Consider the following 23,681-nt stretch of genomic DNA (forward strand, 5'->3'; position numbering starts at 1 on the left):
GCTATGTTGACACACAACACACTGACACTCTCAGACATAGAGGTTAATGGATAGTGATGGGGTAGGTTAGACATACCTGTGGATGTATATGTCATGGATCTCAATCTCACCCGGAGGATACTCTGCGTCTGGCTCTGGACCATAGCATGCTCGGTGAATGTTCTGGGGCAGGGGACCAGGGCTGGGGCTGGGGCTGTCCCTCATCTGTCAAAGAAAGGTAGGACATTGGAGCACCTGTTTAATCTTAAACAACAAATCAATAACAATAGTAAACTGTCCACCAGTATGTACAATATCTGAAATAGTGTCACTGTCAGAGCTACACAAATCAAGGCAATAATGTTGATCCTCTCACAGCTGTCCCTTGTTCTCTGCTGAGGATTTATGCCAATTTTTCTGTTAAGCACTGACATGACATGTTCACAAACAAGTTCATCAGTAGACTAAAGGAAAATACCACTCCAAAACGATATTTTGGTATTTGTTTCATTAGTCCACTGTTGATAAAGTACCAAAACGTTTTGCATGTCAGCAATCAAGTTTCAAAATATAGAACTTTCAAAATACAGAAAGTGTCACAGTATACCACAGAAAACGCATCATACTGTGACACTTTCTGTATTTTGAAAGTTCTATATCTTGAAAACTTGATTGCTTTCATGCAAAACGTTTTCAACAGTGGACTAATGAAACAAATGCCAAAATGATCGTTTTTGAGTACTATTTTCCTTTAACGACCTGGGATTCTATGTTAAATTGTTATACTAAGTGTTATACATTATATGCATAATTTTTATGACACAGTATATTTCATGAAACTCATCCTATCGGTATGTACTACATTCCATAACAGATGTTCTACTGTTGGCGGATGATGCAGATCCAAAGTGTTTTACCAGGACACAGTATGACTTCACCTGTTTCTGGGAGATGCCAGACAACAAGTCTTATGACTTCTTCTATAGTAACGATGAGTATGTTCAGTGTATTCTGGTCATTTACAAAACAACAATATTTTCAGCAAGAAATGAAATACACTAACAGTTGAAGTGGACCTGACATACACTCCATTCTGCCAGTCACCGATGCCAGTCATATTCTCTCTGTCTGTTCAGTCGGGAGGAGAAGAGGTGTAATCTTATTCTCCAGAGGACAGAGGAGGGGCAAATCCTCCATGTCTGCTCCTTCCCTCCCTCTGATGTCTTCCTGTTCACCTTCACACACATCAGAGTGATGGAGAGCAGCTCCAACTACACACTATACGCACGCACTGTCAGCATCGAGGACCAGGGTGAGAGAGAGAGAGAGAGAGAGAGAGAGAGAGAGAGAGAGAGAGAGAGAGAGAGAGAGAGAGAGATAATGCAAATTTTAGTCATTTGAAATCTAAAGTTCATACTTTCCAGTAATGGCATATCCTCTCTGCTTCATTCTTTCTTCTCTCTTATTTCTCCTCCGCCTCTCCTCAGTTCTCCTGGACCCCCCTGTGAATGTATCCCTTCACCCGACAGGGCATACTGGGCAGTTCCAGGTGGCGTGGCACACACCCAGAGAGTGGGAGAACAACATGCAGTATGGGATACGTTACTCTTCCCAGAGCCTGAGGGAGAGAACGGAACTGGTAGGCCTACTGAAACTCGAAAACATCACCAATTGAACCTTTGAAACACGAAATCAACACCAATTCAACTAGTCAGATTAGCTGCCAGGGGAAAAAGACAGATGAACGGTTGGTAAAAAAATCTATCATGACTGGGACATTCACTATTAGTTTGTCTACTCAACTTGATGGTTGGCTACAGGGCATCCATTTGTGTCAGAAAGTCCTCATCACCCAAACCCCATGCTGGTGTAGAACTCCTATGATTTCTGTACCCTCCCTGTCCCCAGATAAAGCCAGTGAGGTCCCAAATCCACAGCCTGGTCTCTCTGGCGCCAGGGGAGGTGGTCAGCGTCCAGCTGAGGGTCAAACCCAACGGCTACAGCGAGAAAGAGACCAGCGGTCATTGGAGCGACTGGTCGGTCACCAAAACTGCCATGGTTCCCCAGAGTGCAGGTCTGTGGTAGTATTGCTGTAAATGTGGTATAGAGAAACTAAATATGGTCACTTTACATTACTGAGTTAGGTGATGGAGTTTTACTATAATTTTCCCCCAGCTGATATCTCATTGTTGTGCCACACTTCTGACCTGCAAAACATCACCTGCCAATGGAATGGGCAGGCCTACAGAGATGATACTTACACCATATACTACAAGCTGGGACCCAGGTATTAACAAATTCATTTCTCCAATGAGGTTCCTGCAAAACCCTCCTCAAAGTCATTTAAATGTAGTTTTACAGCCAAAACATGATCATTGGCTATTTAACCTCTCTTGTCTCTGCAGTGAACGTGAGGACTGGAGAGAGTGTACGCAGAATGAGAACATCTCCTACCGTTGCAGTTTCCATGGAGCAGAGTCCAGTGAGATACGGGTCAAACTCAGCGCTGGTCCTGCTACTCCCAGGCGGACCTTCTACACTGAGCCTTTCAGACTCAACAACAGCAGTGAGTCACACTGATAAAATACCAACTGGCAGCTGTGAAATCCTCCCTTCATTTAAAAAGGAGGCCACCGTCTACCGGTATACTACGTTTCCATTGAGTAAAAAATGGAAAGTGGTCGAGTCTAGCATGCCTCTTACTGTATTGCTGACAATGAAGTAAGATATTGATAGTCATCTGTAACAGACAGTACACTCTGTATTGCTGGACATGCACTAATCATCTCTGCAAAACTCCTGTTATGTCTCTCTCTCCTCTCCCTATGTTGCGGTCAGTTCAAACAGTCCCTCCTGGGAGGCTGAGGGGACAATGGGAGAAGGGCAGGCTGTGTCTGAAATGGGACACCCCCCTATTGGCCCTGTCTGTCCACCTGATGTACCAGCATCGCTACCAGCCTCGAGAGGAGACTGTCTGGAAGGTACAGTATTAGCTAAATGATCTTCTTCTGTTTACTTCATTCTGTTGTGTGGTAGAACCCTGCCTCTGTCCTTATCGCATGTAAACAGAGAACTACATGTTTTGTCACGAGTTTGTATTTTGCAGCACAGTACACATACCAATCACCCACCAATAACTGGGTGCAATTGTGTGTTGTCCTCTCTCTCCAGATGGTGATCCTGCAGGGCCCAGAGACCAGTACCTGTCTGGACATTCAGACTGGAGTTCAGTACTACATCCAGGTCAGAGCCAGACCCAACGGGTCAGTATACGCTGGCTACTGGAGCGACTGGTCACCCCGACTCACTGTGGACACGGCCTCCGACATAGGTACAGTAAAACAATCACTTATTATGTTTAACTTCTGGAGATATCCTCCTTCTCAAACTCTTCTAGAATTCTTTAATGTAACTCAACAGGTGCCCTCATCTCCTGCATCCCTCTCATGGTGCTCGTTGTATCAGTCGTCTTTATCTCCATGTTCTCCAGGTATCTCAGGTAAAATGCATTTTTTTAAATGTTGTTTCATAATAAAATCTGTTTTACCATGAATGTATTCTTACCACCTTATTCATGGACACTTGTACTGAAAAATGTTATCTTCTTCCACCAGTAAGCTCAAACAGTATCTGTGGCCACCAGTCCCAAACCTTGACAAAGTACTCCACGGCTTCCTGACAGATATCAACGGACAGACTTGGGTAAAAACGTAATTGATTACAGTACACCGTGGATTAACGGACCTAGGTCAATTGAAAGGATCAAGTTTTAACAATGAAATTTGTTCAATATGCAACACATTTAGTTTATCATTGTGTGCACGCATTGGAAACCATTGGATCTGAGTATGTCTGTACGCTCCTGTGTTACCTCCATAGGACCCTCCCTTCAACATCAAGCAGTGTTCAGAGGAGACAGCAGCCTGTGTCGTGGAGATCATGTCTGAGAGGGAGGCTCCAGGCAGAGGGATGCTTCCCAGGGAGTCCCCCTTACTACTCTCCCCAGAACAAGGCACTTCAGGCGGGGAGGAGGAGAGCCTGCCTACCCTGGTCCTGGAGGTCAGTCCGGAGTACGTGACCCTGACCATGGATGACGTCATCCCCCGTCTCGGAGGGAACGAGTACGTGTACGATGGGGAGGTGGGGGCGGAGTCTCCGAGCCTGCGGGTGGGGGGAGAGGGGGCGCTCCAGGTGAGGTGTCACTGCTCCTTTACTAGGTCCTCCAGCTTCCCATCATCCTCCAGTACCACGGACATCCTCAACCACTCCTACCTACTGCTGGCCGAGCACCCCATAGAGAGACTGGACTATCCAGGGCAGCAGGGCGCCCCCCAGGGCAGCAGGGTCTATGTCAACCTGGAGGGCACAAGCTCAGCAAACACAAATGCCTGATTGGCACTCTCGCACAGCACAACACAACAAGGGCACACAAATTCATGAAAAAGACATGGGAAAAATAGATGAAACCAAGTACAAAATACAATATCAATGCTTTAAATATCAAATGTGCTATTCTCAAAACAAGGATGTATTTAGGATATTCAACTTTGCACAATGCTGGATGAAATATCTTAATGTGTCTAGGAAAATGTAAGACACAGCTCAAGTGTGCTTGTGGATATAAAAGGAATGGATGGACAGTTACAAAACATCAACACAATATCCATTACATCACTAATAAAACAGGTCATTGAATATGTCATTCATTTGTAGCATGTACAGTACATTGTAAAAAGGTGTGACTATTATTATAGATTTAGTTTGGGATTTGTGGGATAACATGCCAGGTGTACCCAAATCTGGATGGACTTTGATATTTTCCTTGGACATACTATAAATATATATCTATTTTTCTTGTCTTATGCCTGGCTGTACAGTATATGTCTATCGTTATCTTTTCACCCTACAAACTATGCTTTCTTCATTCGAGCCATGTCTGGAAAGCCATACCTGTGCAAGTAATGTGTTCAAGTAATGTATTCATGAGTACATGAAGAATGGAAAAGTAAACCTACAAGTATTGTCAAATATCTTTATGACATTTGTATATTCAAACAAAAAGAATACAGACAATCATAAAACAAACAAAAGCAACATTAAAAGGTTTGAATAAGGATAAATGAGGAAAGTCAAATGGCTAACTCTGATGAGGAACTCTAGTTCTCCCATCAACACAATGAGTTGAAGCCAGATCTAAATTTCCTTCCAAAAGTTTGTAACAAGGGTAATTTTCAGCAAACACACACAAAGCCAATTAAGTCATGATCTCGTGTGTGCTTGGATTAAAACAGAATTCTATAAAAAAATACGATGCCATTTCCCTTTCAAATGCTTCCAAAAACGAATGGTGCTGACAACAATGACAACGTTGAAAAGCATTCGTAAAATAAATGTTAAAAACAGAGGATCCTTGTCCTAAAAAAAAAACCTGCCTCTCAGAAGACAGCATCAAACAAAACTGTGAGCTTCTAAAAGAGCCACCATATCACCTTGTATATATGGTCAGATTCGTGGACACAGCCAGGGGTGTCTGTGGGATTCATGATCCCAGTCCTGAGTGGTACAGTAGTATTGGCTGTGGTCAAGGGCAGGCATGAGACTATGCGGTCCAACGGTGGACATGGAGAGTTTCAGTGTGAGAGAGGGATCTTGGTTCTCACAAAACAGTACATCGATCAATTGACCGGACAGAGATAGTCCTGATAGAGCCAGTTTCCTTTCCCTACCTGGCTCAGGAACTGAGATACTTAAGTCTAATGCTTGACTGCAACTGAAACCTGGTGATACTGCAGCTCTCCCGAACTGAGAAAAAAAAATTGTTACGTTAGGACCAATCTTGTCAGAAAACACAGGGTGGACCCCTGCCTGGACCCCTGGTGGTCTCTCTGTCGGCCTTGCGTGCGTAGAGCACGTCGTCCTGGCTGACGTCGAGTCAGACCCGCTGTAGTACGTCTAGATGGCTAGCCTCCAGCAGCAGCAGACAACACGCCCTTAGGTGCTGACACACCTCAGGTGCTGACCCTCGGACACACTGATGGGCTGCAGGCCCTCCACACGACACAACGCCTGGTGCTGCACTAACACCTAGAGGGAGGGTGGAGGACAGTGGCCTTTAGATAAGGGAATCTCGGGAAAAATTCACAATGCAAGTAAAAGAGGGAAAGATGTGTGTTGAGCAAGAGCTGTAGTAAGTCAATGTTGACCTCAGTAGGGTCTACACCTGTTGGAAGGTGGCCGCCTCCAGTCCCAGCCGCCTGAACTCAGCGATGACCGCCCTCAGGAAGAGCTGCTCCTACACCAATGCATACCTAACACACATAGATTTCACATAGATCGACAGCTCTCTGGGCCAATGGGAACCAATTGACAGCTCTGTGGGCCAATGGGGTTTATCTTACCTGATGGCTTTGATGTAAGAGGAGGAGAACTTCTCATCCAGGGCCGCCATGATGATGCCCACCAATCCTGTGGAGGACGGGAGAGGGACACCGGTCAGAGACAGACACACCACTCACCGATAGGTACTGCCAAATAGAACACTTCACAGTATCACTGGCAGACCTTTCCAATTCATGGTTCCAATCGATGACATTAACTGATCAATTAAGAGGCAGGAAGAAAAAAAAACAGAAGGACTGGAACGCAGTTGTGCACCCCTTGGGATGGATAATAAAATGACAAAAAGGCCTACCTTTCTGGAGATGAGCTGCAGAGCATCCTCCTCAAAGGCCTTGAACTTGTTCAGTCTGGACGTGATGATCTGCTGCAGCTGTACGGCTGGAATGACATCCTGGTCAGGCCCTGGACACACAAACAGAGAGAGAGAGAGAGAGAGAGAGAGAGACACACACACACACACACACACACACACACACACACACACACACACACACACACACACACACACACACACACACACACACACACACACACACACACACACACACACACACACACACACACACACACACACACACACACACACACACACACACACACACACACACACACACACACACACACACAGTTTTAAACACTGTAAGATGCGGTTAAACACACTCAAACACTTTCATCCACACTGCACACACCATTAGAGTTGCAAGAATGCAAAACGACATTTCATAAGCAACACAGAAACAGAATATATAAAGTTGAAGACCTGTCAGAAGCTCATTAGTAAGCTCCTTAGTAAGTACAAATGCAATGAAAGTAGAGGTGATTGAGAGCCTGGACACACTAGTAGAACAGCGCCCTCATGTGGTGGTGGACGTGGCGCCTCTTTGGCCAATCAAACAGGTTGTACATGACGTTCTGCTTCCTAAGGAGTGTAACACAGGGTCAGTCATAGAAATGGAATGACTAGAACAAGCATCCCCATTCAAGTCAATGATGTGTTATTATATTGCAATGTGTCCAATAAATATGTAGAGTAGAAATAATGAGACAAGTATAGAATGGGCACAATCCTCTGTCTTGATATCTATCATCGGCATCTCCCACTTGGGGTCAACGACGGTTACAACCAAAATAAAAAGTAATTCTCCTATCCTTACAGAGTCGAGATAGAGTCTCAGCCAATAGCACGGTGGTCTCCTTCTTGGGGGCGGGGTTACTGAAACTCTTTTCCAATAGGGCTGCAGTGTGGTCAGCGGTCGCCTTCTGGTCAGTTTCTGGAGGAGGAGACCCGATCAGGACTTGCACTGATACACTAAATATATAAAAAGTATGTGGACACCCCTTCAAATTTGTTATTTTTATATAATTTGGCTATTTCAGCCACACCAGTTGCTGACAGGGGTATAAATTCCAGCTCACAGACATGCAATCTCCATAGACGAACATTGGAAGTAGAATGGCATTACTGAAGAGCAGTGACTTTCAACATGGCACTGTCATAGGATGGCACCTTCCCATCAAGTCAGTTCATCAAATTTCTGCCCTACTAGAGCTGCCACGGTCAACTGTAAGTGATGTTATTGTGAAGTGGAAACGTCTAGGAGCAACGACGGCTCAGCCGCAAAGTGGTAGGCCACACAAGCTCTCAGAACGGGACCGCCGATTGCTGAAGCGTATAAAAATTGTCTGTCCTCGGTTGCAACACTCACTACTGAGTTCCAAACTGCCTCTGGAAGCAACGTCAGCACAGAAACTGTTCGTCAAGAGTTTCATGAAATGGGTTGCCGTGGCCGAGGGACAAATCAGGGTTAGGAGGAAGCCAGGACAACGCTACCTGCCTGAATGCATAGTGCCAACTGTGAAGTTTGGTGGAGGAGGAATAATAGTCTGGGGCTGTTTTTCATGGTTCGGGTTAGGCCCCTTAGTTCCAGTGAAGGGAAATCTTAACGCTACAGCATACAATGACATTCTAGATGATTCTGTGCTTCCACCTTTGTGGCAACAGTTTGGTGACGCCCTTTCCTGTTTTAGCATGATAATGCCCCATGCACAAAGCGAGGTCCATACAGAAATGGTTTGTCGAGATCGGTGTGGAAGAACTTGACTGGCCTGCACAGAGCCCTGACCTCAACCCCATCAAACTACTTTGGGATGAATTGGAACGCCGACTGCGAACCAGGCCTAATCGCCCAACCTCACTAATGCTCTTGTGACTGAATGGAAGCAAGTCCCCGCAGCAATGTTCCAACATATAGTGGAATGTCTTCCCAGAAGAGTGGAATCTGTTATAGCAGCAAAGGGGGGGACCAACATCATATTAATGCCCATGATTTTGGAATGAGATGTTCGACAAGCAGGTGTCCACATATTTTTGATCATGTAGTGTAGTTCCTCACGGAATTACGTTTTAGTGGACACGCCGCTCTGCTGGGATACGGATGTAAAAATCCCTCAAAATCTGCCATTGGCGCCCATACAAATTAGCCCCAAGGGTGCCTTGTTAAATCTTGTTCATTCTTATATTTAACACCATGACTGGTTTCTCATTAGCTGGGAATGTTGCTTGAAATGTTCGATACAACACACTTTGGTGATATTGTGATTTTGTAATAGACTGTCATAGACCCAATTAAAAAAGTAAACATTGGCCGTTGATTATATAACTTTTTTTACATGGTGGGGTAGCAAAACATTTTTGAAATCAAAACGGGGCCGCGGACATGCAGATAGTTCATTAGCACAGGTACACGTCTGTCGGTTTTCCGTGCTGTAACATGGAAATATGTGGGAACCCTCAAGGCGTCCGCAGACAGGTTCATTTTGCTCCTAGCTAGGCGAAGTGAACGTCTGTGTTCGCATGCTCCCTTTAAATACCTTCGTTTGAAAAACTAGAGAAAAGCAGCAATATTACGGTTTGTCCCTCTTGAAACACCGCAGCAACAAGTACACTTCCTCAAAATTGTCAGAATTAATCAAAGATAACTCAAGAATTCTGTTATTAATTTTGACGTTTTTCCAGAGGTCTTAGTCGAGCTATTTTACACCTAACTAACTCAATTTGTTTTTAATTCATGAAAACCAGTGTTCTGTTGTTGAACGACAACAAACACTTAATTGAATAATCCCTACTGCTGACCAATCACCAATGAAGGGCGTAGACTTCGGCTACTGAACTGTGACAAGCATCAAGAGAAAATGTGTGCTCAACAACAACAAAAATATCTTATTAAACTTTTCAAATTGTACAAACATATACGGAAGTTGAATTACACATTCAAATACATTTTTAGCAAATAACATACCCAAGCACACAGGTTTAAGAAAAGGAAATAGAAAAAGAAAAAAAATATATATAGATATATTTATATATAGCTAGCATGCTAACCTTATTTAGCCAGCTAATGTTATCTGTTGTTGCTACACCTTATTCAAAATATTAGCCAGCTGGCTACAGTTGGTTCTGGAGCTGGATTTGTCATAAGCATTTAGGGAAATGTTCACCAGATGGATAAGGGAAACCAGTATCTTTGACTTTGCCATCTATTGTTATATCCAAAGTCCTGGCATATTTCATAAATTGCGGCTCCGAATCCGCCATAGAAATAGAAAAGGTAATATGGAAAGCCTAACTATTGAACGATTTGGATTAGTGTCGCGTTGTTCTACATTGTAATGGACACGGTGGTAGGCTGCTGGCAGGCTATTCAGCTGCGCTATAGCAGTGACAAGTCAGCCTGTGCGCATGTCATGGTTCTCACAGCTAGGGGAAGTCAAATCATAGGCTACAATGACTTTGCTCATGATGCACTCCGCAAATGATATGTAAAACCATCCAGTTTATAATGTAGGATAAACACTTGTGATTTCTAGCTGCACCAATCAAAAGCAGTGAAGCATGGTCAAAACCATTCATCTTGGGGTGGTGGGGGGAACGGGTTCCAAAATGCAATCATGTTACATGCAAGTTTACCATATATAAAATGATCATATACACTCAGTGTACAAAACATTAAGAACACCTTCCTAATATTGAGTTGCGCACCTGGTCAGTCTATGACATGGAAAGAAAAGGTGTTCTTAAATTAAAAAAGATCCTACACTTAGTGTATATAAACTCAGCAAAAAAAGAAACGTCCTCTCACTGTCAACTGCGTTAATTTTCAGCAAACTTCACAAATATTTGTATGAACATAAGATTCAACAACTGAGACATAACCTGAACAAGTTCCACAGACAAAACGGCGACTTGTCAGTGAAGAGCACTTTTTGCCAGTCTGTCTGGTCCAGCGATGGTGGGTTTGTGCCCATAGGCGACATTGTTGCCGGTGATGTCTGGTGAAGACCTGCCTTACAACAGGCTTACTGGTGTAACTCGGGCAGTTGTTGTTGCCATCCTGTACCTGTCCCGCAGGTGTGATGTTCGGATGTACTGATCCTGTGCAGGTGTTGTTACAAGTGGTTTGCCACTGCGAGGACGATCAGCTGTCCACCCTGTAGCGCTGTCTTAGGCGTCTCACAGTACAGACATTGCAATTTATTGCCCTGGCCACATCTGCAGTCCTCATGCCTCCTTGAGTCACGTTCACGCAGATGAGCAGGGACCCTGGGCATCTTTCTTTTGGTGTTTTTCAGAGTCTGTAGAAAGGCCTCTTTAGTGTCCTAAGGTCATAACTGTGACCTTAATTGCCTACCGTCAGTAAGCTGTTAGTGTCTTAACGACCGTTCCACAGGTGCATGTTCATTAATTGTTTATACTTTATTGAACAAGCATGGGAAACAGTGTTTAAACCCTTTACAATGAAGATATGTGAAGTTATTTGGATTTTTACGAATTATCTTTGAAAGACAGTGACCTGAAAAAGGGACATTTCTTTTTTTGCTGAGTTTATATAATTTCTCGCTGATATGAAAGATAGCGTCAGGGCTTTTAACAAACTTCCCTGGCCAGAAAATACTATTGTCAATATGCGCTAACTAGCTAGCTGCCATCCTCACAAAGAGACGGGAACTCATATTTGAGTAAACGGCTAAATTGATCAAATTCCAAGCAGTTTAAAATAAATAAAAGACAGGACAAATAATAGAGCTAAATGAAGATGCACATGTGATGTAGCCACAGGGCTCCTGAGTGGCGCAGCGGTCTAAGGCACTGCATCTCAGTGCAAGAGGTATCACTACAGTCCCTGGTTTGATTCCAGGCCGTATCACATCCGGCCGTGATTGGGAGCCCCATAGGGCGGCGCACAATTGGCCCAGCGTCGTCCGGGGTAGGCCGTCAAAAATAAATAAGAATTTGTTCTTAACTGACTTGCCTAGTTAAATAAACTTTTTTTTAAATAGTTATCCTTAACACGTAGTTAGTTACCTTACACGAGAAAATTGCGTGTTTGGCATGTGACTGAAAAGTTTCATCCAATGAACGCCTTCACAATCTGCCCCGGAAGTGTAAATTGTTGCACCGGAAGATATACTGTAAAAATGCGAATTCGTTTCGCAAGGGAAAACATTTTCATTCAGTTTTGAGCTGTGAAGATGGCAAATAGGACTGTTAAAGATGCCAACAGTATACATGGAACAAATCCACAATACTTGGTGGAGAAAATTATTCGTACTCGAATCTATGAATCAAAATACTGGAAAGAAGAATGCTTTGGACTGACGGGTGAGTTGTGGCCATAAAGAATGATAGAGGCCCTGTGTGGCCAAAATGACTTTTTAGCATGGGCCGCGCCATTGCGGGCTTCCACTATTTTAAAGGAGTCAAAGTAACCAACCGGGTGGGGTTTCATATGGGTTGTAGCCTCAATGGCACTGTCCATAGACGCAATAATGCCACAGATATAAGATAAGTCCTCTGAGTCTTCTATCTATCTCTATGGTCTTAACTAGCTAACGCTAGTTAGCTTGAAATACAAATACCACAAATGTAAACACTACTAGGAAGTGCGCTAGCTAGCATCTAGGCAATTTTACCCTGTTACATTTAGTTAGTTACTCTCAATTGAGGTTTATGCACATCAGAAGTACTAGTTAGCGAACTATGCCTAGTCCATATTGATTCTTTCTCCTCACTGGTTTCTCTCTGATCAACAGCTGAGCTTGTCGTTGACAAAGCCATGGCGCTGAAGTTTGTCGGTGGCGTTTATGGCGGAAATATCAAACCTACACCGTTCCTGTGTCTCACTCTGAAGATGCTGCAGATCCAGCCAGAGAAAGACATCATTGTAGAATTCATCAAAAACGAGGATTTCAAGTAAGATGTGGCTTTCAGGCAGGTTGTAGTATAAGAGGCCTTTCTGTATTTCGTTTTTTTAAACTTTTCATTTATCATTATCTTCTAACTCCCAACTTGACAAATATGATTTAAAAAATCGGAACCTAAATACCTTACACAAGTCACTGTGATGGTTTCCACACCATAGATATGTCCGCTTGCTTGGCGCCATGTACATGAGGTTGACTGGGACATCAGTGGATTGCTATAAATACCTGGAACCACTGTACAACGACTACAGAAAAATCAAGAGTCAGAACCGAAATGGGGGTGAGTCCTTACGTTTACGCGTATCATGGAATGATTACACAATGCCGAAATTGTCTACTTTTGATTTAAATGGCACTTTCTCCCCTCACCCTCTGTTTCAGAGTTTGAGCTGCAACACGTTGATGAGTTTATTGATGAACTGCTACACTCCGAGAGAATGTGTGACATCATCCTTCCCAGGCTTCAGGTAAGTCTTCTACCCGTGTACGTGCTCACGTGCGTTGTTTCACTGACCTAGATCACTGATTGTGTGTGTGTTGACTACAGAAAAGGCAGGTTCTTGAGGAGGCGGAGCTGTTAGACACACGCATCAGTGCCCTGGAAGAAGACCTGGATGAGGTGGAGACCAGCGATGAGGAAGATGAGGAAGAGGAGAAGGTAGTAGTCTTAACTTTATCCCCCTATCCACCAATAACCTGCATAAGCTAACTGTAAAGCTGCGTAAACCTACACTAGTGTAGTGGGTGGAGGAATTCTGTTTCACTGTCCATGTCTGTCTCTTGTCTACCTGTCTGTTCAAATGTCTACAGACAGAGAGAGTTCAGACCCCAGAGCCCCACAGACGGAGTTACCGAGACAACGATCGGCCTCGCCGCTCGCCCTCTCCACGCTACAGACGCAGCAGTCGTTCACCCAGACGGTAACTAACCAGCAATGCATGTATCTCAGTTTATAGTAGGGATGTAATGAATGTTTACGATACGAGTGCATCGATCCGCGAGACCCCTAACCGATCCAATTCTAGCATGCGTCAGTCATAAAATCGCTTCCTTTTTTTTTTTTGCTCATTACTTTCTTTCTACCTTCTGAAAATAACTAATCTTTTGTGACAACTTATGTCATTTTTAGAAATCTTGGGTAACGTTAATAACTTCATAATGAGGACCACAATCACGTTGTGAACCGCACTGCATGACCAAAAATGGAGAGAAGAGAAGCTCCGTAAAAACTTCCAAATGTTTAATACCTTTCGGGTTTTTTTAGACTGGGAAGAAATCCGAAGTTGTGCTATACACTGAGTGTACAAAACATTCGGAACACCTTAATATTGAGTTGCATCCCCTTTTGACCTCAGAACAGTTTCAATTAGTTGAGGCATGGACTCTACGAGATATCGAAAACATTCCATAGGGATGCTGGCCCATGTTGACTCCAATGCGTTTCAAAGTTGTCAAATTTGGCTGGATGTTCATTGGGTGGTGGACCATCCTTGATACACACAGGAAACTGTTGACTGTGAAAAACCCAGCGGCGTTGTAGTTCTTGACACTCAAACGGGTACCATACCCCTTTCAAAGGCACTTAAATATTTTGTCTTGCCAATTCACCTATACACAATCCTAGTCTCTTCTTTAACCTATCTCCTCCCCTTCATCTACACTGATTGAAGTGGATTCATTGGCTATGTCATAGCTAATTTCTTAAGATAAATGTTGATACATTACTAGCTCAAACACTTGTCATTTTTGCAAAAATTTATTAATTAGCAGGTGGTAATTTAAGATCAAAAGTGTGGGGGCAAACATGCATGACCCCCCCCCCCCCCTTATGGTTCAGTGTAGGTGCCGACATACACTAATAGATGTCTTGAAAGATTCCTAGTTCATAGTCATTTCCTATAACATCCTCAAGACACTAAAGATTGTGCATCCTTTTTATTCCGTCTAGGAGGAGCAGATCACCTAAGAGACGAAGGTATGTAGCCATGTTCTCTGCTGGATTTCTTATTTTCCTTTGTTTGAATTCCAAACTGATGGTATTGAATATAATAACACGGAACCTACTTGAAGTGTTTAATTTATACATGAACTGAGACTTCTTCACCAGGGCCTGGTTACTTGCAAACAGTGCCCTGTATTAATGATGCCTGTATTGTTTGTCTCTCCTTTGCACACAGCCCATCCCCCAGACGAGAACGTCACCGCAGCAAAAGCCCCCGTCGCCACCGCTCCCGAGAGAGACGTCACCGCTCAAAGTCCCCAGGTATCATAGCAATGGCTACCATAGTCCTGCAACGCACAAGATTAAAAAGTCAAACCAGTGTTTATATTTGTGATGTGTGACATATATATTTTCAGCTGTAATCATTAGACTTTAAGATGTTTGAAACAAAAGTTCCCCCTGCCCAGTCTGACCTCAAGATGTCTCCATTTTGTCCCAGGGCATCACAGAAGCCACAGGCATCGCAGTCACTCCAAATCCCCAGAGAGGTGAGTGATGGAAGAAGAGAAAGACCCTCACCACTATACTAGTATCTACAATATTTTTTTAAACGCTGCTCTGTGTTCATGGTGTAGTTGAACTGTCTGAATAGCATCAAATGAAACATTTTTGTGAGTATATCACCAACTTTTGTTTTGCTTCATCTCTATTCAAGGAGTTCAAAAAAGAGCCACAAGAAGAGTCGAAGAGGAAACGTGTGATCCACTTTGTATTTTGTTCTCTTCGACAGTTCCCTTTTCTGACTTGTACAAATTTGGCCACATAAATGTCCATCTGTGTATGGAATCCCTTGTATTTTGTTTTCGAAAGTAATTGCATTTTAAGATATTTTCAGACCATGTTGCAGAAAGAATCAATCTCAATTTTATTTCTAAAATCTGCAGCTCATATGGAACTGTCCACACCCTATGCATCGGTGAATAAAGTTGCTTGGTGGTTTGAACATAGACTGAGAATGTCATGTCTGCACAGTCTCCTTGTATGAATTTTCTGGCCAAGCAGGTTAGGGACCATGGTAACAATGGTTGTTAATCCCAATTATATTAGTTTTAATGAAACCATTATTGAGAGCTGTTGTAAAAACAATTGGTAATGTGATGCGTCTCACTACAGAAGTGGGTAAATAGTTGCATTTTATTATGGATGGCTGTCGTCAGTGCAGATAACGATGTCCTCGTTTGAATGTGTGACTGGTTTGTGGTATGAGTTGCACCCTGAAAGTGTTAGCCACATTTATACAAATAAATAACTTATGTGCTTTTGACAAAACATTTGTCACAAATTGCTTAACAGTAACCCGGCAGAGACCAAAGACAATCGAAATAAGACACACAGTATGTCACCTTCAATTTGGTTAACCTTTTTGATTGGTTAATTTTACTCCTTGCTCTTATTTTTGTTAATTTTACTCCTTGCTCTTATTTTTATGTTAAGTGTTTTGGATATTATGAAAAAAAGATCTGGAGTCCAAGTCAAACAGATTTTATTTCTGAGTTCAGAGAGAATAACAGTTACAAAGCGCAGTGTACAGCCAAGTCCAAAGCTTTGGGTGATATCACATATTTATTGTTCGTAGGCAGGACTCTGTTCCGTTTTTATATATACAAGGACACAGAATTACACTCCCACATCTTACAATTTTCTCTTTGATCCGTAGGCAGGACTCTGTTCCGTTTTTATATATACAAGGACACAGAATTACACTCCCACATCTTAAAATTTTCCCCCCTCTTCTCTGATCTTCCTCAAAATTTTTATACTCTTTCTACCATATTTGTTAGAATTTGGTATTTCTGCTGCCTTCTTGTGATAATCAATTGATCCATTGTAATCCTTAATGTCAGAATACAGGTATGTAGCGTATTGGGTGTAGAGCAACTGTAACTTGGATGGATCCTGTACGCTGGCGAGTAATTCCTCATAGATCTGATTGGCTAATTCCCTCTTGTCAATTCTTGATTTTGCGTAGATGCTTGCAAGCTCCAGTTTGACCTTAATTGACGTCTCTGGGTAGAGTAAGACCACTTCCATATAGACACTGATGGCTTTGTTGATCAAACTCTGGCTCAGACTGTCACCCTTAGGCCATCTACCTCCTGAATTGATTTTCCATTTGTAGGACTTTGCAAGCCGCTTTTTCAGGTAACGCACATTTGGATGTCTTTCCAGAGCCTTGTGTGCAAGGTCAATAGCATCATCATGTGAAAAATATTGCCTGTAAAAGCGAAGTAAGGGTTTAATACCATTATAGCAGCTGGCAGGCTTCTTTAAAATTTGCTTGGCTAGACATTGTGCTTCCTCTCTTCTCACCTGGCCACTCCTGCCAAGTCTTAACAGGTAAACACTTGCTACATACAAGTTGTCTGGATCGTGTTCCTTGGCAAGTCTCAACTTCTCTAGAAACTCAGACTCCTGCCTTTTAGAAAAGATAACTGAGTCTAGGGCCAAGACGTGGCTCGATTGCCACTCCTTTCTCCCAGGCTCCATCCTAATAGCCATTTGGAAGTACTCTATCGCTTTCTGTCTTTTGTCCTGGCCACACTTCATGAGGGTCCAGGCTTTTTCAGCACATACCTCGGGGTGCAGTTCTCCCTGGGACGGTGAGGGGTAATCCCGTAGCAGTGCCGCGACCTTTGTCACATACGCCTGGCTCTCTGCCTGGTTATCCAGGTGATAGTGAACCCAGGCTAGGTTTCCATAGTGGACCAGCAGCCAAGGACCCATTGTGTCTAAAGGATTGTTTTGGTGAAAGGCCACCTCTGCCTTATTACTGAGGCACTGTACGGCCATGCTAGTGGAGCCCAGGGTGTGGTGTACATAAGCCCACAAGTTGTACTTCTGACCCAGCCATGGATAGCTCTCGTCACTGCCAATGTCCTCCAGGTGATCTCTGATACTGAGCAGCTTGTACCTGCTGACCTCCAGCCCCCAGGTGAAGTGACACTCCAGCTTCTCCAGTTTAGTCCTCAGGGCTGTCTGAGTAGGGCTGGTTAAAACAAGGGTTTGAACAGGGCAATTCCATGGTAATGTAATTACATTGAGACTCAGATTTTTCACTTTAAAATGTATACCAAACAAAAAACATTGATTTCAAAGTTTAACAAATCATACAACTATGAACAAGGACTACTTTGAAGACGTTCAACTGAAAACTTTACAAAAACACATTTACAGGAAGAAATGTGCAGATAATGTTTGACAACAGACTAAATCTGAGGGAGATTTTACTGTAATTTTACAAAAATGTGCATCTGCATAGTATTTCCAGTAAATGTTTTTTATTTATTTTATTGTTCAAAGTAGACATTGTGCATGGAGCTGTATGGTTTGTTAAACTATGAAATCAATGTTTTTTTTGGTTTGACATACATTTCAAAGTGAAAAATTGTAGTTGCAGTGTAATTCCGTTGCATGTTATTGCCCAACATGAAACTTTGTTAACATTTTAGCAGACAATCTTATCCAGAGTGACTTACAGTAGACAATGCATACATTTTTGTACTTTTTCATACTGGTCCCCTATGCGAATCAAACCCACAACGCTGGCGAACTTGCAAGCGCCATTCTCTACCAACTGAGCCACACTATTAAGCATCAATATTTAATGTGACACAAGTCCATCACCCGTCTACATTTAGTTACTTTACATTGAAAACGATTGGATCTGCTGTTTTGTTGTCGATTTTTATTTACAGAGTACTTACTTCATAGTTGGGCAGTCGAGTAATTATTGTGGATGTCCCTGAGTTTCCTGGACAAGTGAGTGTCAGTGAACACAGTTATTCTGCCCTGGAATTGAGTTCCCATGCAAAACTAGACAGATCGCTAATAACTGAGTCTTCAATAAAACTCCCAAGGCGTGACTTTTCTTTAGAGAATATATTGAAAACGTTTATGTTGTTGAACTGCAACAAACAAAAAAAAAATACAGTATTAGTAGTATTCACATGGACATACTGTAGCTGTACATTATACATTTCAAGTCGAAGTTGCATAAATGCAAAGCGCCTGACAAGGTCCCATGTCTGGCATGACGCCAAACCATATAGACAATTACCATAAAAGTAGCAACTAGCCAACTCCTTTCATTACTCTATTAATGTGCAAACACCTCTGTACAATAACAAAGCATATTACACTAGAAACAGTAACAATAGTATAGTATGTTTTACAATTCGCATACATGACGCAGGAGCAAACTAATACAGCTGACGGCAAACATCAAAGGTGAGTAAATGTAACCAACTAACATTGATAAATCAGCAATTCTATCAATAACAATATTATCATCACTAGCAATATGATTCAATTGAACTTACAAACAAATATTTTCCCGAGGCTGAAGCGTGACGTTGTTTTTAGCTGTTGTCTGCGTACTCTACTTCCTGTTTCCGTGCATTCAAAGCATTTTAACCACTATAATAAAATAATCTGTTACCTTTCTCCGTACATTTTTTCTACCTTTATTTAAACTAGGCAAGTCAGTTAAGAACAAATTCTTATTTACAATGACGGCCTACCAAAAGGCCTCCTGCGGGGCCTGGGGCTGGGGCTGGGATTAAAAATAAAAAATAAAATAAAAATATTGGACAAAACACACATCACGACAAGAGACACCACAACACGACATGGCATGTTCCAGGATGCAATACTTTATCTTTATGACTTCTATGAAAGCGAAACTTGAAAATAGAACTCATCTCGTGACCAGACCAAAACTGACTCAACATGAAAAAGGAATTGGATGTCGATAGATCTTCTCTTGGCCTACTCCTTTCATCTTCAATGATGTGAAAGAACTCATCCACTTTATATGGAAGTACGACATCTGTTTTAGACCCTCAGCTTCCTGAAGTAAATGATGCTCTCTATCAATAGTAGAGGTAAATTATTCTTCAATTCAACCACAATCCAGTGAACATAGAACAGGAGTACAAAGCAACTTCTATTTTATAAGACCTTATTGTGTAACTAATCTATTTCTTATTCTTTGGCGCTCCCTGCTGACCATAACGTTGTTGAACATAGCTTGCATTTTGTTCTGTGTAATACCACATTCTGACCAGTTTGAGGAGCTGTTTGTTGAATGCTGAGTACAGGCAGGAAAGTTATGCTACCCGTCATATATACAGTCATTGATGCTACCAAAGCACTTAGCTTGCCTGGCTAGCCAGACTCCTTGCTCCGGCCAAAAGCTACGCCACGTGAATGACTAGCCTCACAAAGCCACCTGATCCTGCGAGCTTACATAAAATGCTGTGCAGCGTTTTAATGCAGGGGAGAACAACTACCCTCTCTCATTGAAGCCACAAAGTTCAAGGCCGACCGCTTTCATGGTACCAATAGTTACTTCTATAACACCAGATGTAAGTCCTTGAACCGATTATTTACCAAAATCGCACACAGAATAAGTTATAAGAATCATTTAGTAGCTAATAGCAGCCTGCAGTACCCCGTCAGCCTTTAATTTGAAAAACTCAATCAAATCAAATTTTATTGGTCACATGCGCCGAATAAAACGGGTGTAGACCTTACAGTGAAATGTTTATAAGCCCTTAACCAACAATCCAGTTTTAAGAAAGAGAAGTGTTAAGAAAGTATTTACTTTAAACTGAAGTAAAAAAAATATGCTTGGCCCCAGTGATGTACTGGGCGGTGATGCAACGAGTCAGGATGGTCTCGATGGAGCAGCTGTAGAACATTTTGAGGATGTAAGGACCCATGGCAAATCTTTTCAGTCTCCTGAGGGGGAATAGGCATTGTCGTGCCCTCTTCACAACTGTCTTGGTGTGTTTGGACCATGATAGTTTGTTAGTTTGTTGGTGATGTGGACACAAAGGAACTTGAAGCTCTCAACCTGAGATGAGAATGGGGGCGTGCTCGGCCCCCTCCTTTTCCTGTAGTCCACGATCATCTCCTTTATCTTGATCATGTTGAGGGATAGGTTGTTATCCTGGCACCTCCTCCCTATAGACTGTCTCATTGTTGTCAGTGATCAGGCCTTCCACGGTTGTGTGATCGGCAAACATAATAATGGTGTTGGAGTCGTGCTTGGCCATGCGGTCATGGGTGAACAGGGAATGCAGGAGGGGACTGAGCACACACCCCTGATTTGTTGTTACCTATCCTTACCACCTGGGGGCGGCCCGTCAGGAAGTCCAGGATCCAGTTGCAGAGGGAGGTGTTTAGTCCCAGGGTCCTTAGCTTAGTGATGAGCTTTGAGGGCACTATCGTGTTGAACACTGAACTGTAGTCAATGAATAGCATTCTCAAGTAGGTGTTCCTTTTGTCCAGATGGGAAAGGGCAGTGTGGAGTGCAATAGAGATTGCATCATCTGTGGATCTGTTGGGGTGGTATGCAAATTGGAGTGGGTCTAGGGTTTCTGGGATAATGGTGTTGTGAGCCATGACCAGCCTTTCAAAGCACTTCACAGATGTGAGTGCTACGGGTCGGTAGTAATTTAGGCAGGTTACCTTGGTGTTCTTGGGCACAGGGACTATGGTGGTCTGCTTCAAACATGTTAGTATTACAGACTTGGTCAGGGAGAGGTTGAAAATGTCAGTGAAGACACTTGCCAGTTGGTCAGCGCATGCTCGGAGTACACAACCTGGTAATCTGTCTCTGAATGTTGACTTGTTTATGATTGTCTTGCTCACATTGGCTATGGAGAGCGTGATCACACAGTCATCCGGAACAGCTGGTGCTCTCATGCATGCTTCAGTGTTGCTTGCCTCGAAGCGCACATAGAAGTAATTTAGCTCGTCTGGTAGGCTAGTGTCACTGGGCAGCTCGCGGCTGTGCTTCCCTTTGTAGTCCATAAAAGTTTGCAAGCCCTACCACATCCGATGAGCGTCGGAGCCGGTGTAGTAGGATTCAATCTTAATCCTGTAAGATTGACGCTTTGCCTGTTTGATGGTTCGTCGGAGGGCATAGTGGGATTTCTTATAAGCGTCCGGGTTTTAGTCCCGCTCCTTGAAAGCTGCAGCTCTACCCTTTAGCTCAGTACGGCTGTTGCCTGTAATCCATGGCTTCTGGTTGAGGTATGTACGTACGGTCACTGTGGGGACAACATCATCGATGCACTTATTGATGAAGCCCGTGACTGATGTGGTATACTCCTCAATGCCATATTCCAGTTTGTGCGAGCAAAACAGTTCTGTAGCTTATATCTGCGTCATCTGACCACTTCCGTATTGAGCGAGTCACTGGTGCTTCCTACTTTAATTTTTGCTTGTAAGCAGGAATCAGGAGGATAGAATTATGCTCAGATTTGCCAAATGGAGGGCGAGGGAGAGCTTTGAACGTGTCTCTGTGTGTGGAGTAAAGGTGGTCTAGAGTTTTTTTCCCCTCTTGTGGCACAATAATTTTCCCTGCATTAAAGTCCCCGGCCACTAGGAGCGCTGCCTCTGGATGAGCATTTTCTTGTTTGCTTATGGCTTTATACAGCTCGTTGAGTGCGGACTTAGTGCCAGCATCGGTTTGTGGTGGTAAATAGACAGCTACGAAAAATGATAAATAGTGTGGTCTACAGCTTATCATGAGATACTCTAGCTCAGGTGAGGAAAACCTAGAGACTTCCTTAATATTTGATTTCACGCACTAGCTGTTATTGACAAATAGAAACAGACTGTCTTACCAGAGGCAGCTGTTTTGTCTGCCCTATCCACGGACAAATCAGCCAACTGTATATTTTCCATGTCGTTGTTCAGCCACGACTCAGTGAAACATAAGATATACAGTTTTTAATGTCCCGTTGGTAGGATAGTCTTGACCGGAGCTCATCCAGTTTATTCTCCAATGATTGCACGTTGGTCAATTGGACGGATGGTAGAGGCGGGTTACCCACTCGCAGATGAATTCTCACAAGGCATCCAGACCTGCATCCCCTGTATCTGCGTCTTCTCTTCACAGGGATTTGGGCCTGGTCGGGTATCTGGAGTAAATCCTTCGCGTTCGAGATGAGTAATCGCTGTTTTGATATCCAGAAGCTCTTTACAGTCATAAGAGACAATGGCAGAAACATTATGTACAAAATAAGTTACAAATAACGCAAAAAAAAACATAAAATATTACTATTATACATACAAATTATACCTGTACACCTGGTCACTGTGTCAGCGTGCGCCTGGCCCGACACAGGAGTCGCTACAGAGCGATGGGGCAAAGACTTCCCTGCCGGCCAAACCCTCCTCTAATTCGGATGACGCTGGGCCAATTGTGCGTCGCCTCATGGGTCTCCTTGTCATTACCGGCACGGGTATCGAACTAGCATCTGTAGTACTGCGGTGCGGTGCAGTGTCTTAGACCGCTGTGCCACTCAAGATTCTCGATCCACAAAGTTTTGTGAATCAATTGCCTTGCACAAAGTATCAAAATACTAAATTACTACTTAAACAGGACTCTTAAAGAATTTAATTGAAATGTTAATTTAATTTTTTTGATCACAGAAACAATGAGAAAATGTGAAAAAAAATAATAATAATGAAATGTTATATAAAGCAGCCCGTGTAATCATCTGCCAGAGAGTAGCCCCAATCGGCCCGAGACCCAAAGTAATACATTTGGGCCAGATAACTCACGCCGGAATCGGCCCGAGCTCAATCCCTGCGTCCTAGCCATAAGTAATACTGTCTAAGGCGGCCCAGACCGGAATCGGCCCAGATCGACTGTGCTAGCTGGGGTACGTTCAACCATTTGGCAGCTATCTCGCTCCATATAATGAACTTACACGCCAGAACGGTAGGTGGAAACAGTGCTACATAAGAAGAATAAGCAGGCTGTGAATGGCCTCATGTAACAGGGTTATATTGGTTATTCCCCTTGCCACTTTATTGTTAAGCCAATGTTGTTGTTTTTTGTCTTGCCTTCACCTACTCAACATGGCATCTTATTGGCTGGTTTGCGTGGCTTACTTACGAGGGAGGATGTTTCAGTTAGAATCGTCCCGGTGAACAAGCACCAAACCAGCGGTAAATTGTTGGTTGCAAAGCACTGTATGTCAAAAGTGATTTTTATACTCCCAAGTGATGATTTGAATGT

At 43.1% G+C, this 23,681-nt stretch overlaps 3 protein-coding genes across 3 annotated transcripts; 2 read left to right on the top strand and 1 right to left on the bottom strand.

Annotated features, from left to right (window-relative positions):
• Positions 1–4,836, top strand: LOC111971597 (thrombopoietin receptor-like). The gene is made up of 12 exons (XM_023998450.1): positions 1–217; positions 854–974; positions 1,116–1,291; positions 1,467–1,618; positions 1,888–2,053; positions 2,155–2,266; positions 2,385–2,545; positions 2,818–2,960; positions 3,151–3,310; positions 3,400–3,478; positions 3,594–3,681; positions 3,859–4,836. The coding sequence occupies exons 1-12, from the start codon at positions 94–96 to the stop codon at positions 4,369–4,371; spliced, it is 1,995 nt and encodes a 664-aa protein (XP_023854218.1). The 5' UTR covers positions 1–93; the 3' UTR covers positions 4,372–4,836.
• A 6,982-nt stretch (positions 4,837–11,818) lies between these two features.
• Positions 11,819–15,590, top strand: LOC111971389 (pre-mRNA-splicing factor 38A). Its single transcript, XM_023998140.2, has 10 exons — positions 11,819–12,037; positions 12,469–12,628; positions 12,798–12,919; positions 13,021–13,106; positions 13,187–13,297; positions 13,450–13,559; positions 14,588–14,614; positions 14,817–14,902; positions 15,081–15,129; positions 15,297–15,590. Exons 1-10 carry the CDS (start codon positions 11,908–11,910, stop codon positions 15,340–15,342), a joined length of 927 nt encoding a protein of 308 aa, XP_023853908.1. The 5' UTR covers positions 11,819–11,907; the 3' UTR covers positions 15,343–15,590.
• A 671-nt stretch (positions 15,591–16,261) lies between these two features.
• LOC111971387 (interferon-induced protein with tetratricopeptide repeats 2-like) lies at positions 16,262–19,035 on the bottom strand. The gene is made up of 3 exons (XM_023998139.3): positions 18,961–19,035; positions 18,346–18,546; positions 16,262–17,627 (listed from the first exon to the last, which is right to left on the bottom strand). Exons 2-3 carry the CDS (start codon positions 18,348–18,350, stop codon positions 16,355–16,357), a joined length of 1,278 nt encoding a protein of 425 aa, XP_023853907.1. The 5' UTR covers positions 18,351–18,546; positions 18,961–19,035; the 3' UTR covers positions 16,262–16,354.
• Between the last annotated feature and the right edge of the window lie 4,646 nt (positions 19,036–23,681).

This window comes from Salvelinus sp. IW2-2015, linkage group LG13 (genome assembly GCF_002910315.2).
Source record: "Salvelinus sp. IW2-2015 linkage group LG13, ASM291031v2, whole genome shotgun sequence".
NCBI lineage: Eukaryota > Metazoa > Chordata > Actinopteri > Salmoniformes > Salmonidae > Salvelinus > Salvelinus sp. IW2-2015.

What these genes read in the sequence shown, in the direction of transcription:
- LOC111971389 (XM_023998140.2), top strand. Translation starts at nt 11,908, where the DNA reads ATGGCAAATAGGACTGTTAAAGATGCCAACAGTATACATGGAACAAAT. An exon ending in AGAATGCTTTGGACTGACGG is followed by an intron (nt 12,038 to 12,468) that starts GTGAGTTGTGGC and finishes TCTGATCAACAG; the next exon opens with CTGAGCTTGTCGTTGACAAA. An exon ending in AGCAGTCGTTCACCCAGACG is followed by an intron (nt 13,560 to 14,587) that starts GTAACTAACCAG and finishes TATTCCGTCTAG; the next exon opens with GAGGAGCAGATCACCTAAGA.
- LOC111971597 (XM_023998450.1), top strand. Translation starts at nt 94, where the DNA reads ATGGATCTCAATCTCACCCGGAGGATACTCTGCGTCTGGCTCTGGACC. An exon ending in TTTCAGACTCAACAACAGCA is followed by an intron (nt 2,546 to 2,817) that starts GTGAGTCACACT and finishes TGTTGCGGTCAG; the next exon opens with TTCAAACAGTCCCTCCTGGG. An exon ending in GAGAGGAGACTGTCTGGAAG is followed by an intron (nt 2,961 to 3,150) that starts GTACAGTATTAG and finishes CTCTCTCTCCAG; the next exon opens with ATGGTGATCCTGCAGGGCCC.